Here is an 18,648-nt window from a genome sequence, read left to right as displayed (position 1 = left end):
TAAAAATGGGATTTGCTCATAATGGGCTTTTAGGTGCAAATTCCTAGTCTGAGAAGCAAAAGGAATCAACCTTCCAAAACTACATTCAAAGGCTGCTAAACAACCTTTGAATAAAGACAGAAGGTCCTTGAGTCCCATCAGGGAGTTTAGGGGATGTGACCCATTTATAATCATGGTATATATTCCTTAACATGTTAGTGAAAGAAATCTTCAGGCCAGTATATACTTGCTTCCCCTGCAAGCATCATTATCAGCATATGTGGAAAAGTAAATCACGCAGTACTCTTCTAGAAAAAGCAGAGGCAGTGGATTCCAAAGATCTCATTGATAAAACATTTTCCCTTTTTAAATAAAAGAAAATGTATAGATGTAGAGTTTCTTGCAGATATTGCATTTCAAGGCTAATCTCCCAGCAAACCTTTTTATTAAAAATTGTGGTGTTAACTAAAGCATGCCAACACAAGTTCTTTTACTCAACTGGAGTTGAAAGGTGTGGAATTGGTGGAAAAAATATTCATGGTGTCATGTTATTGTCTTAAGTGAAAACTGCAGCAGAGCAACACAACTGTGAATATGACACAGAAACTACTTGTGAATTGATGCTCCTGATACTTGGAAAAGATTCTGCTGATCTGAGTATCCATCTCAAATGTGAATGCTAATGGTATATCTGCAGGCACCACTCTTCTTTGCATTTAGTCATCTGATGGTCAGCGACTACGATTGGGCACAGATTACTCAAAAAGACAGAGTAGAATTGTTTCAGTTGTTTCCTGACTCTGCTCATCTTTGATCAGCTCTCTCCACTGAGTTCACGTGTGGTGCACTAGCATCATATGTGAAAAAGTTTTCAGCATAAGCATTTTGAGAAATTTGTTTGGAGAACGTGGATACGTTCTGGAAAATACTCTTCTAAAAATGGTCAGTGTTAAGTGAAAAGAAACTTTAGTTTTACTGGGCACTTGCATGTACTTATTACTGCCAATTAGCCATAAGGATGTGGTACACCACTTCTAGAAAATAAAGTCTAAGCTAGGAGTATAAACCTTCTTGTTTACCTGTGAAAACTTCATCAGTGTGTGGGGACAAAAAGTGCCAATGTGGTTTGGTGGTCAGCTGAGCTTTGTTAAGCTGTTTGGCAGCAAAACATACGAGAAAAAAAGCAAGAAAGTGTAACATCAAAATTTTGCAGGTAAAACTACAGGCAAAATGTGAAGGTTTCTCCTAAACTGGAAAGACCTTCTAAGCAAGACTCCTGCATATGTCCTTCCTGCTTCTGCTGCTTCTCATGTTTTTCATCAGTTTCATCACATTGACCGAGCAACACCCTGGAGAACAGGGTTGATGCCCAAAATTAAGTTGATAGGAGAAGTGCTGTCTGACCTGAGCAATGCTGTAGTCAGTAGGTTATGAAGTGCTGTACGTAGCAGGAGGAAGAAATGAAATGCATTTAATATCTGTGTGGGTATATGTAGTGAGATTTGGGCTGCCTTGGGTGAGTTGCTCTTCCTCCATGGTCCTGCAGAGGACAGGGATGCCTGGGTAAAACTGGCTGGACAGAACCAGAAAAGAAATGAGCTTTGGAGTTCAAATCACACACCTTCCTTCCTGTGATCCTGGGACTGCTGCCTCCTGGCAGAGACACTGACCAGGCTTCAGTCTTTGGTACTTGTGACCAGAGTTACCCATGTAGGGCACCACCTTCAGAATTTTTCAGTTTCGAACAAAGGAGTTAAAGACCCTCAACTGTTCCAGCAGTGATGCCAAGGCTTCACTTGTGCCAGCAGCTAGCACCACCTTTCCCACACAGATCTCACTGGTGTCTGGCATTCAGCCCTTGTGACTGAGTGTACACATGGGATAGAGAGTGCAGTCATGGCAGAGGGAGAATTACTAAAAAATTTAATAAGAAGATGCAAGACGACAGGACAAACTGCAGGGAAATTACTTTTGGCTTCAGACCTGGTTTTGCCTCTCAGTCTGGATTCCACAAAAAAATACTGCCTTGTGTGCTGCAGGATGTCAGTTCTGGGTTGGTGGTTGTTTCCAAGATGGTCTGGCTTGGTCTCAGGCAGTTTGCAGTGTGGATAAAACACCCATGTATAGGGGAGGAAAGGCCCGTGGGAGATTTTCAAGCTTCCTATGTGGTTAAGGCACAGGATCAGGAGTCAGGAGATCAAAAGTTCCTGTTTTGTACAGAAAGGCTGTTTCATCACATAGGCTGGGTTGATAAAAATTATCTGTACACACAATTCTTTGACTCAGCCAAGGCTTCATTCTTGCCATGCAGTATCACCTTCTCATCCCTTATGGAGTGGGAACAGTTGCTCCTAAGGCCTCACAGGAGATGGTAAAACAACTGTTTGTGGCACTTCTGGGAGATTCAGTTATTTTATGGCCTTGATACAGCTCTGAGGCAGTAGCATTTGCAGGAATAGTCAGTGTCCCCTCTACCCATCAGAGCCTGGATTCACTTCTGCTGCTTTTGGGAAGGAGGTGAATTGAAATTACTGAGCACTCATTTACTGACATGGCTGGTCTTGTGGCAATTCCAGTTTTCAGAAATTTGTCTGTTTCTGATGAAGACGGCGGTTCCTAATAACATCATAACCGTGGTACTGCTGGGTGGGGAGGGTTTGCAAAGTATCTGCTCTGGGTCAAGCATCCACTAGCCTGAAAAGCCAACTTGGGAATGACAGTCTGCTCTGAGAAGGGGCTATTCTGTGTAGGAGTGCAATTTTGGCATGACAGGGGTCTTTCATCTGGTGAGCTGTCCATGTTGTGAAGTGACATGATGCTTTCCTGCCTCTGAGATGGACTTTGCATTGCCAGGATTGAGCAGTCCTCAGCACCCTGTGTCATCAGATCCACCCTGCAGAGACAAATGTGTGTGCAGCTCAGAAATGCAAAATTGGCCAAGGTCCCTGGAGGTCAATCCCTGGTGATGCTGCAGAGCTGTTTTCCTTTCAGTATGGCTTTTTGGTCTGATGGATTTACATCAGTGGAAAGTAAAGGTCAGAAACAAAAAGCTGTCAAGTTTTTTGAAAGTGAGTGTCTTGTGAAATATACCTCCTCTGTCCAAATCTAGCATGGAGACAAGGATTTATGGTGAGATGTTCTTACTGGTGAGCTTTTGGCAACCCCTCTTCTTTAAAGAATCTGGAAAAAAAATTATTCTTACCAGTTTGGCAAATGCTGAGGTAGAGATGTTTCTGCTCAACAGAGCTGACACAATGGATTTTGTAAAACAGACTGGGACATGTTAAGTATTATTTAATAATGTTATGACTTTCCTAGCAGAATCATATATAAAATAGGTGTGACTCATTAATTATCATAATGCATCACTATTAATTATACACATATTTTGAAAAAAGTGGTAGAGGAATATGTAACTTTGAAGGGAGGGAAAAGCCTTGTTAACCACTATTAAACTTCATTGAAAAATCTTGGCAGTCAAGTAACTCCTTTTATGGAAAATTCAGAAAACTTCCCAGTTTAAGCAAATTAGTTTCACCTCTGCTAGAAGCATTATTCTCTGCTCTGCCTCACACACAGAAATAATGGCTCCATAACCCCATTCAAGACTAAGATTTGCCTCTGCATGGACACCAGTGTAACAGTGCTGGAGCAGTTATTTATCTTGCCCTATTCCACACCAGTGCAGAGTGGGAAAGTGGAGAGGGGGTGTATGTGGTTACTCTGGAATAGATGTGAAGACCAGCATAGGTGCAGTGAGATGCAGAACTTGAAGCCATTCAGGACATTTTCCTCTATGTAAATAAGAGATCCACACAGAAAAAGTTTTATCTTTGTAATTGCCTCAGCTGATTTATGATTAATCCTAAGGACAAGGGATGACTTCTGGACATGAAGCTCCCCTTATAAAGTAAGTACTGTCTCATGCTTCTTTTGACGTATGTGCTCGTGCACAAAAGGGCGTTTGCTCTTGTATCTTCTTGTACAGAGAGTGACGTAGTGGTCCTTCCACTACAGAACTGCAGGAAGGTAGACCTTCCTGTATCACCTGGACACTGCTGTCCTGCCCTTGTGCCCCTGAGGCAAGGCATAAATGTCCAGCAGCTCCCTGGCCTGTGAAGATGGGCAGCATTTGGCCTGTGGAGCAGCTGCATGGCCAGGGGGGGTGGCCAGGAGCAGGAGGAGTGTCAGGCAAGCACTGAATGCCACCTTTCAGAGCCCAGAGCTGAAAGGGTACTCTTGTTATCTGCATTCCTCCCTGACCACATCCCATGACCTGCTGCATGGAGCCTTTCAGATCACATCCAGGCACAGTCAACAGGGCTGGGATGTGCGTCGGTGCCTTTGCCAGCGGCACACTGTGAGCAAAGATCAAAAGTTCGTGGATGCTTTGCTTTTCCTGTGGCCATCCCACATACGGCACTCTCGGTGCTGGCCTGAGCAGTGCAAATACAATCTTAGAATGATATGAAACACTCCGAGACCCCCAACAGCAGCAGAGTGCAGGGTAGGTTTCCTTAATATCACTAAGGATAGAATGAACCACTAGCTCTGTCTTAGCCTCATCCTGAAAACAAAAGTCATGGGGTTGGCTGCCAGAGTTTTCTTCTCCTTTTCCTTGTTACACCCCTGCCTGGAGGGGTTGCTTTTTCCCACAGTCTCTGGAAAGGTGAATCTTTCATTTAACTTTGCTGGCTCATAGAATAGTTATGGGTTGGATGTTACAACCCAAACCAACCCGAACCATCTAGCTCCAGACTCAAGCAGAGACAAATATTCCTCAGGACTAACCACCTCAAGTGTATGTAGCAGCCTGGGGAACAAGCACAAGGAATTGGGGCTCTGCACCCAGTCAGAAATTTATGATGTCGCAGGAATAATGGAAACATGGTGTGACAACTCACATGGCTGTAGGATCACACTAGATGGGTATAGGCTAGAGGAAAAGGGAATGAATACCCACTGAGAACTACAAGGGCATCGTCAAGGTTTGCAGAGATGCAGTTAGAAAAACAAAAGCTCAGCTTGAACTGAAATTGGCCAGAGATGCAAAAAAAAAGAAAAACACAAAAAAGGTTTCTTCAGGTACGTAAACAACCAGTAAAAACAGAAGGAAAATGCGGACTTGGTGTGCAACAGGAAAGGTGAATTAGTCACCAGCAATGCTTAAAAGGCAGAAGTTCTCAACACTTTCTTCACCTTGGTCTTTACCAGCACTGTTGGGCCTCTAGCCTTTGGAACAAAAATCCAGGTTGATGCAAACATAGGCTCACCATCAGTGAAGAAGGAGTTGGTGTGTGAACTGCTGCAGGAGCTCAACCCCTACAAATTGATGGGCCCTGACATTATCCACCTGAAAGTGTTTGAGAGAGCTGGCTGACATAATTTTTGGCTTTCCACAACCTTGGAGAACTGTGGAGATCAGGGGATATCCCAGAAGGCAGCAAGAAGGCTAATGTGACTAACATGTAAAATAAGGTCTTAAAGGATGATCCAGGAAGTTACAGGCTCATCAGACTTACTTAAGCCCCTGGGGAAATTATGGAACAAATCCTCCTGGAGGGCTATCACAAGTCAGATGAAGCCCATGACTGGGAAAAGCAAGCAGGGATTCATGAAGGATGAATCATGCTTGACAAAACTGCTCACCTTTCACAACACGTTCACGGGCTTGGTTGGTGTGTGGCACGTGGTGCACACTGCCTGCTCACTATGAATGAACAGTGTGCTGCTGCAGCAAAGAAACCCAACCAGACACTGGCTTACATCAACATGGAGTCACCAGCACTGATAAAAGTAGTCTTTATCCCACTTGGCACTTATGAGGCCACACCTGGAACACTGCACTGTTTTAGTTCCTACTGTGCAAAAAGATGCATACAGGCTGCAGAGGATCCAGAGAAGGACCACAAAGGGGACCAGAGGATTGGAAGGCCTGTCATGTGAGGAAAGGCTGTAAGAACTGGGTTTGTTCAGCTGGAGACCTTATCAACACGTTTCAGTACAGAAAGGGTGCTTACAAAGATAGAGACTCCTTTTTTACAAGGAGTGACATGGAGAAGGGATAATGGTACAAATTATTCTTGAGATTATTATTAGAAGAGAAAAAAATTTCACAGCATAATCTCACCAGGGAGGTGGCAGACTTCCCCAGCATGGACACTTTTAAGGTTCAGCTGGACAGAATGCTTAACTGTCTTGTCTAAATTGTGCTTTTGCCAATAAAGGTTGGAACAGATGACTCTTGAAGCCCCTTCCAACCTGATAATCTATGAAATGCTGTAAGTCAGGCCACAGGTCACGAGCATCACAGTGTAAAAGTTGCCTGACACTCTTCTGTTAGGATGGGAAAGCAAAGAAGAAGGCCTAAGAAACTTCTTTTACAGTTCAATGCAACTGTATGCAACAATACAATATTTAATTCAGCAATGCATACAGATTCCTTTCCTTAAGCATGCTTCCTTTTTGCATTTCTCGGATAGAAAACCCTGACATTGTTTTTCTTTTCCTACAAGCAAGTTATAAACTCCATGTTACAGTAGTCCACATGCTTCTGAAACAGGGCTTGAAATTCAAGAATGGCAATTGAACTTGGTCAAAGATCTTGTACTGAGATTTGGGCATGACTCATTCATCCCCTCTCCTGAAAAGCTGGCTACAGAATCCTTTTGATTGGGCTGGATGCCTACAGGGCTATGGTTTTAGCCTGAATAGGGGCAGCAGACAACCACATGAGCACTTCTGTACTACTTCTTCACTCCTCACCCTCAGAAGAAATTAAATTCAGCAGCTAAGATAAAAGAGATTTAAGATTTTTGAGTTTTGCATCTTAGAGACTCAAAAAGACAGAGCATTTTTCAGCAGCAGGCAGAGAAAATTTGGAGGACCAAGCACAGGCCTGAGTTCTGGAACCTCTGATGAGACAGAAGATCAGGAAAGGGGCATTTATTGCACGAGATCTTTAGCACTAAACAGAGGACTCTAAAGGTAACATATTTCAAACCACTGACATCTGACTACCAGTAGTTTCACCACTATACTGAAATACCAAGTCTGTCTCATGAAAACTTAGTTCATGATCACAGTTAATATTTAATCTAGTTGGAACAGCAGTCAAATGCACTCACAAAAAAATAATGAATCCACTCATAACTGTAAAATGTTAAATTGTAAAATGTTGAATACTCACATATACCTATCCTAATAATTACAGAAGCAATGGTATGACATCACCTACTAATAGATTTTAAAGTAAAATATTAGTGCTTTGGCACATTAATCATCTTCCATTTTGAAAAACTAGTGCATAAACTGTGTGGTCAGGAATGGGTCATGATCTGTGTGTCCTGTTCCAAGGTATCATGACCAGGCCTTGTAAGGTAACTAAATTTTCTCAGTGATACGATGTTACATGAGTATGATCAGACTCTTCTCCTCATGTTCAGGTACTTCATGACACCTCTCCCTTACACTTCCTCAATTTTCTTCCCCAAGTGCCCAAGAATTCACCATCCAGTAATTCACCGTTACTGACAACAGCATCCTTGGGAACAACTGCATAAACAAGGTGTACCTAATCACTACAATTATGATGTTATCTGGACTTGCTCAAGTTTACTGTAGCTCACAAAATCTCTCTGGCAATGCACTTACTAATGGTGGAGCAGTTTGGTCAAAGGCTGTGCATTTGTGCATTACAGAAACATTTCTTAGCAGAGCTGTTTCAATGTTCATCCCATGTCCGAGCTGCATTACCACAAAAAACCACATCCTGGTTCTTAATGTGGCAGAACTTTTATTTAGAGAGAAATTATAACTTTTGCATTTACATGGCACCAATTATATACAGTACACTTTCCATGATAAGAATTATGATGCTGTTCACAGAAAGGTATCAAATTTGAGATAAATAATGCATAAGCTAAAATATACAAACCAGGGGTGGAGGTGAAACTATTGGCCATTTTTAATTATCTATAGAAGAATTTCAAGGAATAATGTTTATTCAATGTTCAAAAACTTTTAACAAACTTCTAGTAAAGTTAATTGAAATATTTATAATACTATTCCATTGTTGCACAGTATTTCCAATATACAATCAAGAAGATGCACAGAACACAACACTTAATATGAAAAAACCTATTGCACCCACAATTTAAAGGTTTCACTGCCTTTTGGATGCTGCACTACCATATTTATATAAACATTTACAACACTTCAGTAAACACAAAGGTTCTAAATGTAGTGCAGCATTATGGGGGGCCATTTTCAGCTCTTAAAATAAATGTTAAATGCCCATATACTGTGCCATTTATTTTAAGCTGATGGATTAAGCTGTAATCCTTAAGTCCTACTGTGAGTAGCAAACACACTTTCCCCACCCTCAGAAGATTACCATCCCTCTGACTGTACAGTCTCTATTCTGAAACCTAAACTGTCCTTGGCTTCATTGTCATTTTGGCATTTTGCCTCAGTGCTTTTAGCTACTATTCCTTATCCTACTTTTCAATGGCCTGTTAGGTAGTCCTGTGTAGAATCTGAAGCAAAAGAATCTGCATCCTCATTATCAGAGTCGTCGCTGCTGTCGTCGGCCGCCGGCTCCCCTGTCAGCGCAATGCGGGCGTAGTCATCCGTGTCGATGGACTTGCAGAAGTGGATGGCATACTTGAGCTTCTCCTCCAGCACCTGCTTACAGGAATACCTGGGCAGCTTCAGCAGAAAGAAGCACGTGTATGACTCAGGAAGGAAGTGGTCTGGAGGATTGTACTTATCCAATACCTGTTAACAAAAAAAAAAAAGAGAAAAAAAGCACTGTATTTTTGATTTTTGTTCACTGTCCAAAACACAAATAAGTATTGAAATAACAACTGCAATTTTTTTTAGCACCTTGTGGTATCCTTTGATTCTGATGCTGAAGTTTCTTAAAAGAACCATGAAGAGGCTAAATCCATTTTCCCTCCACTAAATCAATAAATAAAACCAGACATTTATGAGCTGCTTTGATTATGAATATGGGGTTGGGAGAAGTCTAAAAAAGACCCTATTACTTCAGACAGTATCAAAAAATGATTTGAAGACTGTGTGGTCTTAATTTAGCTGAAATTATTAACTGAACTGAATGAAATGCTAAATAAATGCCAGGAAAAACAGCTGCCTGACAGTGGAAAACTATCAAAATTCACAGAAACAAACGGCTGGGAAATTAAAGGAATATCCACTTGTCCAAGTCAAGAGAGAAGAAATAGTTCTATACGTTATATAACTGTCACAGACATTATTCAACTGTTGCACTGTTGAATCTACAATATAAAGCTGCAGAACAGTTTAATGAAATCAAGCCTTTGTTATGCCACGCTGCTACTTCTCCACTACCAGCTTTTAAACTTCGCCATCCCACACAACAACAATACCTGAATTACCTGAATAACAAAGTCCCTCCCCCTGAAGTCTGCAATAGTCCTGGGCAGCCTCGTTCTGCCCCACACAAAACGCAGGAAGAGAGATCGCTCCGTGTTGGAGAAGGACTCCATCACTTCCCAGAACCACTGTATCAGGGAAGCCGTTGGTTCAATGCCTTTGTAAGTTGCTACAGATTTCAGGAGATGAAGTGGGATATCTGGGCTTCCACATACCTGAAAAATAAAATATAGTGATAGGCTATACAAAGTCTGATCAAATCAATTACAGCTGATTTGTTCCCTGCCTTCCTTTAAAATATTTAATCAGCTTTTACACTGACAAACTGAGCATTCAGATCTTTGAGATGCCATGCATAGTTTCCTAGTACAAAAATAGTAAATATACATCTTCCCATCAGGCAACAGTAATGAACATTTTTCATACTCCTGACTTAGAAGTATCTCCAATTTACTTTCTAGATCACTGGAATGACATGACTGGCATGTGAGGTTTTTTTGGTTTTGCTTGTTTGTTTCTTCCTGTAATAATTATAATGAATTATTACATCACTGCTCAGCTATGTCAAAATAATTTTACTAGCACCAAGAGGGCAATTAAACATTTCCTGGTCTTCCCTTGAACTGATGTTTTCAACCACACAGCAATCATTGTAAACAGCATGTAATGTGGGGTTTGTACTAGTAAAGCAAATGAATGAATAATCTCACTCCAAGTTAATCTGTCAGAAGTAACAAAGCAGAAATTGATACCATAGTTTCCAGTTCATATCCTGTAAAGAGTGAAAGTAGAGGAACTGGAACAACACGGGCCATCCCCTCACGAACTGCTGCAACTTGCTCATCAAACTCATGAAGCCTGTAGAGAAACATTTTCAGAGTTTCTGTGAATGTCATTTCTAGCAATTATTTATAGGAATTACTTTACTGTCTTATCAAAGCAACTTAAACCATTCTCCTCAAATGTCCAGCTATGTACCAAAGAACATTAACATTTTCTACACGATACTTGATTTACTACACCAATTCCTATTGCACAGCAAGCTCAATATGGAGGAGATATCTCCCAATATTTTAGGTATTTTATTTCCAGCATTATTCATGTGCTATACTTGGCAAAAACAAAACAATATCCCACTTGGAAAAATATGCTCTTGGAAAAAGAGTGCCTGTATCTTGAAATTCTAACTTCAAACATTCTCAGCACTAGACAGACCTTACAGTAGAAAAACAAAAAAGGATCTGAACTAAAATAAGATGTCTGAGGGGACAGTAGGTTTTTTTATTTCAAGACAGACACAGATAAGTAACATTTTGCTACTTCTGATGCCACACATGATTTGTGTTTGGTTTTTTTCTTACCCTGTCAAATAATTTCTGAGATGTTTTACAGAGCCCTCCAGAGCAGAGACATCTCTTACAAGTGCTGTCCTCAGGCTAGTCATCATCAAAATAAACAAAGATGTCAGGACAAGTTTGGTCTTTTGCATCCACTTTTCAACATGGATTCTATTCAGGTGCTAGTTTTCCCTCTCAAGGGATTCATACAGTTAAAAAACTTGATACTTAACCTTTAAATGTTTCTCCAAAAGGGCTTTTAACTGTAAAATGCTTTAGAAATGCTTGGGTCCTCTGAGGACAGCCACAACTGGCAAGAGAGCAAAGACATTTCTTCAAAGGAATATCAGCTCCAAATGAAACCTCTCTCTTTTCTGTCAGAAATTGGTCTAAGAATTTTTCCCACTATTTACAGGGGGGAAAAAAAAGAAAAACTAAGGCTGTAATTCGTAATTGCTGGCAGACACTGTAACTATGAACTAATAAGCAAGCATATAAGACTGTGATGATACAGTCTTGCTCAAGCACTCTCTAAAGAAGAGGAATATGGGGGATTGAATAAAACAAGCCTGAACCAATTTCTTACCCAAATTACCTAAATTTACATATTTCAGTAGGCATTAGGCTCACTGCTTCAGAGACAAGATGCTTATGATTGTTTCTGAGATGCACTCCTCTAGATAAGCTACCTGGCCACATAAGCAACCAAAGGCCACTCTTCTCAAACACTGAGCATCCCACTGATCTCTGTGGGGTGTTCAGCCTGCGGCACCCAGGGGTGTGCATCACTGTCCTACCCAAGGAATGAACATTTTGGTTTGTACATTCCAACTTGGAGTAAGAATTCAGCTGATACTGCCCTTGACTGCAGTTGATGATTTGAAAAAGTATGAATGCAGCAGTACTAGATCTAAGCTCTCTTCAGAGAGAGCTTACTGATCAAGCCTATTACTTTAGCCCACAGGAAGAATTAGACACCTGGGACATTACTCCACCAATAAAATTGGCTGCCAAAACTGCTGAGTCAGGACAAATCTAGAGGCACATCTGCTCATTTATTTTGCTTCCGAAAAATCAAGTTTAAGAATCTTCTCCTTGGATAAAATAAGTGAAACCAGAAAATCAACACTGTAATCACATAAAAATATTTATATACTTGTATATAACAGGCTAAAGTAGCATTGTTTAAAAGCTGATATATATTTTTAAAATAAAATGCATATTCATATCAATAATTTTAATGATTTATTCAACAAACCTGTAGTTTATTGCCAGCCTCACATATTCTGCTCTGTTATCCAGTGTAATATGGGTGTACTTGGAACTCAACTGAATATCCTGACCACTTGCATTAGGCACAGTGAATGGGAGGCTCATAGCTTCAAATTCTTCTGAAGTAGCTTCATTGTCTCGAATGTACATAAGCCCAGGAATAAAATCTTTATCAACCTTTGAAAGTAAGAAACTCGAGTTAAAGCCAGTTTACTAGCACTATATAACAGCATCTCTTGCATACCAACAGCAGTGCATCATGTGTCACTTACCAAAAGCTTTGACCAGTGTCTGACCACAATTCATTTAACTTGAATTCAAAGCCATAAAATAGCCTAGTACTTTACAACAAGCTTCATTATGTTGGATGGGGGAGAGTGCACATATTCTAGATGTCAATCTTTTGGGAGGGCATTTGCCAAGAAACTGTATCATACAAGAAAATTGATTTAAAGCTTAAAAGCATAATCATCCCTCCCAGCACTGGATTTGGTACAAAAGGAATCCCCTCAATGACAAGTAAATGACTCAATATAGGAAGTACATTTCTACATGACAGTATTTGAGAAGGAACTTTTCTTCATAATGAAGACCTAAGTCTGATTCCACATTTACCGAGCTTGGTAAGCAGAAACTGAAAGCTTGTGAAATTCAGTATGTGAGCACAAACTAGTAAAAGACTGAACTCACTTTCTTTTACTTCAAATCAGTTATTGCATCTGGGTACAACAGACAGCAACAGCTACAGAAAGGTCTACTGAGAAGTAAGAATTGGACCACAAGGATTACACTCAAAGATTGTCTAGTCAAACCCATAAGAAGATTTGAGAATGCTCTAGAATTCAAACAGATTATTTAACTACTCTTGAACAACTTAATTTACAGTTTTAATAGTCAGTACAAATCACTCCTCTATAGTGGCTCAAAATATAAAAGGCCAGTGAAAATACAAGGACATAAAAACCACAGAAACCAATCACTTGAGAAATTCATGCCAGAGTCTGCTTGTCTTCTCTAAGTTATATCCTGCCCAGGAACTTCCTTCTCACCTCACTGAGATCAGCAATTGTGAGGTTCATTCCCGCAAGCTGTTTCCACACTGGCTCAGCCAGGTTGAGGCTCAGAGGGCTGCCAGTCCGGATAGCAATGCCCAGAAGTACACCTGTAAGTTTAAACACAGTCCATTGCTTTTGTTAGATTCCCTATATTCTGACTACACATAAAGCACACAGAATGCCACAAAGTTGCTGAGAAATTACCAAGAAAGCGAAACATGTTCATATGCAGGAGTGACTTGGCAGCAGGATTTAACAGGAAACAATCTCTGTTTGCTCCAGATTCATCTCTTCCATTTGGAGTAACAATTAACAGAGGGGTCAGCCCATTCTGAAGTTCTTCACACATTTCTGCTATTGATTCACTATAACCTCCACCACAATCATCCACAGATTCACCTTGGAGAGGAAAAAAGACTCAAAATTAAATATTCTTTCAAAAATAACTGAAACAAACTCTATTTCCTCTCTGGGGATAATTGTGTAAACAAAAGTTCACTAAAAGCTACACTGTTGTATCCGTTCATATGAAAACCCAGAAGTCTGGCTCTGTATTTGGATGTTTCCAGTTCACTGCAAAACGTATCATTTAGATTATATGACATATCACAATGCCAAAAATACTGTTTTAACAGAGTGTAGAAAATATTTTATGCCATATGCTAATCACAATAAAATAGAACAGAAATAGTATTGCTTTTTCATGAGTAGCATTTTAAAGTAGGTATGTTTTATTTAGCCCATACACAATAGATAGAATGACTCTTCAATCGAAAGTATTTTTTATTAAAAAGCTCAGAGTGATAGGTGAATTGTAAAAACTACCCTACCAGTAAAACTAGCTAGCCAGGATTATTTGCCAATTCAGACAGCTGAAAAATTAGGTTTATATTTTGCAGAATGTTTGTTGTAAGCAGAAGAGCTGCCCAAGAAGCTGAAGAGAATTACAGACATGCTTCCATTAATCTTGAGGGATTTTATAAAATTATTTTGAAGGGTTTTTTACTTCCCAGCATTTTAAACACCTTCCTCTGCCCACACACACACACTGGTTTTCTGGATCCCTTTCTTCCTTCTATCAGGTTCTCCAAAAGAGTAAACCCCAAGAAAACTGCCAAGTTAAGTGCCAAGTAGGAGGGGTGGAGTGTTGAGAATTTTCTTACCAACAAACTTGACTTTCCAAACACGATGAGGAAGCAGAAGGCTATCAGGGCTAAAGGAGCTCATTTTAGCACACATCTGTCCAAACACTGACTTTGTACCATCAGGTCCAGCCAGTCCTCCTTTACTCCTGGAACGTTTTACCTATTGAGTAAGCATATATAAAAGCCACTGTAAGACATACTTCAACTGGCATCACTGTGCAGATAAATAAGGAATTTTCAGTTCCCCCAGCCACCAACACCTTATCTTGAATTTCCAAGCATTCTTTGTCCATCTGTCATTAATCAGCACTATATATGTTTAGCTTTAAAGGAAAATGGAAAAAGACAGAGGGATAGCAAAGATGAAGTCTGATGATAAAGACATCTCTTGTTTATAAAGAAACAGCTCCTGACTTGGCTAATTAAGTTTTTCTGATTTCAGTCCATTTAGTTAATTCATCCTATCTCTACTCTCAGATTCAACTGACAAATCTGGGTAAGTTTTTCACTCATGAGACAGATTAGAGACTGGGTTGTTGGCCAGAAAACTGAATGTGTTATTCTTATATTCATTAATAGTAACAGCTAAATATGCATCTATGATACTTACTAGGAGTCTCTAAAAGAGAGTAAATACTACTAAAATACATCTGTATATAGATACACGAATAATGTTTTCTTACAGAAAAAGTGTATTTTAATATTTGATGGAGATACCTAAGATTGGCATGAAAGAAAATTCCCATGGATTTTGCTGCAAGAGATGCACACAAAGAGGGTAAGAATACAAAAATCATTTCACCACTATTGAGAGGAAAGAAATGGAAAGTGAACAGAGAGCTGAAGAAACACAAGGGTTTTTTTTTTTTTCACCGTTTGGTGTTCTGCAATTTATCTTCTCAACCTGTTCTGACTGCAAATGGACTCCTACGTGCACACAGATCATCAGTATCTGTGAGAAAATTCATTCAGAAATAGCTGAAACTTATCCCACTGTATTTAGTCACACTACAAGCTACAGTGCATGTCAAAATCCAGTTGTTCTCATGCTGTGTATTTCTGACAGCTCCAGATGAAACAACTACCAGATTTCTTTCAGGTTTTAGTGAAAGGCTGATACATCCAGGTCCTCCTCATGTGTAAGATGTTCTCTCTATCAACAGCTGGTTTAAATTCAATAGATTTCTGCAAAATTTGTATGCCCAAGAAGTTTTCAATTGAGAAACTTTTTATTAATCTTAAGCAGCTTGAAAAATACTGGCCATCCTATGAGACTCTCTTCAACCAAGAACAATTCTCTCCCCAGAGCTGGGAGAAATCTAGTACACAAAGCCATGCACTGAGACACTAACAAAAAATGTTTACAGAAGCTTCTGAGTTGGAATCAGCTAAGGAAGAGGAATATATGTTAAGACAGATCTATGAAGGAAACACAATTCAAAGATGTCACAAAATCACCAGAAGCAGTAGAGAAGTATCACTGTAATAATTTTAAAAGTACACCGTTCTCACTTGTACCCTGAGTTCCATTTTTCTATGCTCAAACTTAAATGCAACAGAATAAATGAGAGTATAAAATCATGAAGAGTACAGAAAAGACTATTCTACACAAGGAGATAAAAAAACCTTAGTCTGATCAGTGTAGGAAAATTAAGGCTGTCACGAAATGAATGTTCTCTAAAGGGACATTTGATGAGGGAGGAAACAATAACCAGGAAGGAGGGATGTTATTTAATTTGAAATGACACTCAAAAAGAACAAATCATTAAATCATTCATATGCTGTGCCTACTTTAAGATCAGACCATTTTTATTTATCCTGTTAGTGAGATTCCTATAACCTACATAGCATAAGAAGTCCTTGTAAGGAGGAAGAAACTCAAAGTGGTACTTCATATATCCATACATATCACATTTCTCCCTTCAGGGTAAAGAACATTAAACTAGGAGATTCTTTGCCATATTACATTCATTAAATTTGACATGCTCCTTAATAACTGAAATCTGCATCCTTTCGAGAAGGAAGAAATTCCTTTCCACTGCTGTGCAAAGATGTGTTTTAACACAGCACTATGAAAGTATCTGCTTAGAGGCCAAAACACACTGTCCAATTGACACTGCATGAACTACACCACAACTTAAACAGTAGGAAAATCTGATCTGAAGTAAGAGGGTCAGTAAGTAAACCTGAGCACTACAGCCCTGTCTGGTCATTTAACTGTTAGTTCACTTCTGACTTAGTTTTTGACTATCCATATTACACATTTCCAGAAGCATTTTATGTTACAGAAACACCAGGGTGGCACACAGTTAAGTTACAGTACAGCCACCACATGGTTTCTCACATACCCTGAGCAGAAAAACCACAGAAAACCACCATGTCCCACCATTACAAGGCTCCCAACAGAAAAGACCCAGGGCCAAGAAGTATGTAAGGTGGTTGTGATCTACCCTGAAGGAATCTGGTCCCTGTATCACTGGACCCCAGGAGAAAGGAGTGTTGCTTTGCTTGGGTTTACACTACTGTTATGCTCAGTTCTGGTTCTTCCAAAGAAGCCACTAAACAGCAAGGGACACTGGAGAGTATTGTAAAAGACAAGTCAATACCTGGAAAACAAGTTTAAATTAAAAACTCATCTGGTTTTTTTTACACCAAGGAAGATGAAGAGAACTGATTGCACCACATAATCTATAAACTGCAAGAAGAGTCTTCTGAAAGCCAAGGGGTCTTAAAGTCCAGCTGCACTTCAACTTACAACTGCTGACATTTAGCTTTTCTGAGACTACACAAAGCCGCCTTGAACCTCCAATTAAAGGATCAAACAGTTTCAGAATCCACATTTTCATTCTGAGCAAAAGCTAACTCGAGAAAAGCCATATTTGGTACTGTGTGGTACTACTCATAAGGGCATATTATGAATATGACCTCTTTTAGTCTTCACTTGGCCACACAGAGAGTTAGTTACAGCAGTATTTTATTTCCCCTAGAAGCTATGAAGAAGGGAAGCTGCCAATGCTTTCCTAGGGTTCAAGACAGATTTAAATAATAAACTGAAATGCAAGGGAAAGCCTGTCTCAATTAACAAAGGAGGACACTAGGAAACTATCCCAAAACCTACTCATCACTAGTTTCCTGCTTAAAATACCAGCAATGTGTATTGGACTTTCTGAATTCACACACTTATAAAGTAATTTCAAAAATCTCTGCTACTCTCTTCAGCTTCCCAATTCATACAGTTGGACTCAGTAAGTAAAGACTTAGCAATTTTAAGATTCTAATCAACTAGAGCAACACAGTCACAGAACATTAGCACAAGAAATTTAACATGTCCACAGAAAATTGTAAAGAAGTAGAAACAGGGTCCAACCAAAACAGGATATATTTCTGTTCACTAACAAAAAATAACAAGTTCAAATTTTCACATTTTCTCCACTCTAACCTCACAAATGGTAATGGTTTTGCATATTAAGAAAAAAAAAAAAAAAGAAAAGAAAAAAGAACCCACCACAACAGGAAAGAAACGCATGCAGACTCTAAGATCAGGCTGCAGTCCATTTAAATGAAAACAGTGTTTTACTATTCTGTGTTACAGAAGTATCTATGGAAAAAAAGGCATATCTGGCCTAAGGCACAACATTACATTTTCTAACATCAATGATAAAGAAAAAAGCCTTTTTGTATCAAAGACTTCTGCAATCAATATGACTACATGTGATGACCACCAAAGGACAAGAGTTTATCATCCTGAATTTTAATTATATTCAAGAGCTTTCTTTCCTTGCCTTTTTTTCCCCTCACCCTTCAGTTTTTTCTCCTTTTTTACCCTTCATTCAGCTGAGCATTTGGAAAGGTAAGAAAAGCATCAGAATCACTATTGTCCTAAACTGTGTAATGTAGTGAGCTCTGAAAAGGCAATCCTTTATCAAGCATGACATACTTTGCTCCTTAAGAGCGTAAATCATTCACTTAACATTTCAACAAGTGCCATCCTCTCCCCAAACAACTGCAGTATGGATAAAAACATACTGAAAAGAATATAAGCAACTTAAAACTGCAGTCACTTCTTTATTGCTTGATTCTCTGATAAAAATTCCACTCTTTAGCATTCAGATACCAAACAGCTGAAACAGAGAAAGGGCTTTGACCAACACAGCACTGTGGGCTAAACACACAGAGAGTGAATCAGAACTTCAGCTGAAGATACCTGTATCCTGTTGAGCTCCACGACTGGCCCGTGCTGACGGTCTCTCACCATGGTAGCTTGCACAACTTTTCTGAAAGCTGCCTCCTAAGAAAAAAAAAAAATAACCAGAAAATAGCAAAACTGAAATCAAGTAAGAACCCTGCACATATTCTGCAGATTAGCACACAGTTCAACCTAGGAAGTAAAAAAGCCCCAGAATATGAAGGTGCAACATGTAAGTCAATGATCATGTTATTTGT

General features: G+C 39.6%; 1 protein-coding gene across 3 annotated transcripts in view; it reads right to left on the bottom strand.

Moving 5' to 3' along the window:
• Nucleotides 1-7,757: 7,757 nt before the first annotated feature.
• HERC2 (HECT and RLD domain containing E3 ubiquitin protein ligase 2) overlaps nt 7,758-18,648 on the bottom strand; it is a 102,553-nt gene continuing 91,662 nt past the window's right edge. For all 3 annotated transcript variants that reach the window (XM_054272344.1, XM_054272346.1, XM_054272345.1), the window contains exons 86-93: nt 18,410-18,493; nt 14,224-14,365; nt 13,265-13,459; nt 13,055-13,167; nt 11,992-12,182; nt 10,149-10,254; nt 9,399-9,611; nt 7,758-8,757 (exon numbers count right to left, since the gene is read on the bottom strand). In XM_054272344.1, the coding sequence (XP_054128319.1) occupies nt 8,485-8,757; nt 9,399-9,611; nt 10,149-10,254; nt 11,992-12,182; nt 13,055-13,167; nt 13,265-13,459; nt 14,224-14,365; nt 18,410-18,493 (1,317 nt within the window). In that variant the 3' untranslated portion in view covers nt 7,758-8,484. The remainder of the gene's footprint in view (nt 8,758-9,398; nt 9,612-10,148; nt 10,255-11,991; nt 12,183-13,054; nt 13,168-13,264; nt 13,460-14,223; nt 14,366-18,409; nt 18,494-18,648) is intronic.

This window comes from Melozone crissalis, unplaced genomic scaffold (assembly GCF_028551555.1).
Source record: "Melozone crissalis strain CALT ecotype California unplaced genomic scaffold, PUWL_Pcris_2 ptg000013l_1, whole genome shotgun sequence".
Lineage (NCBI taxonomy): Eukaryota > Metazoa > Chordata > Aves > Passeriformes > Passerellidae > Melozone > Melozone crissalis.
This window is presented reverse-complemented; position numbering and strand designations above follow the sequence as displayed.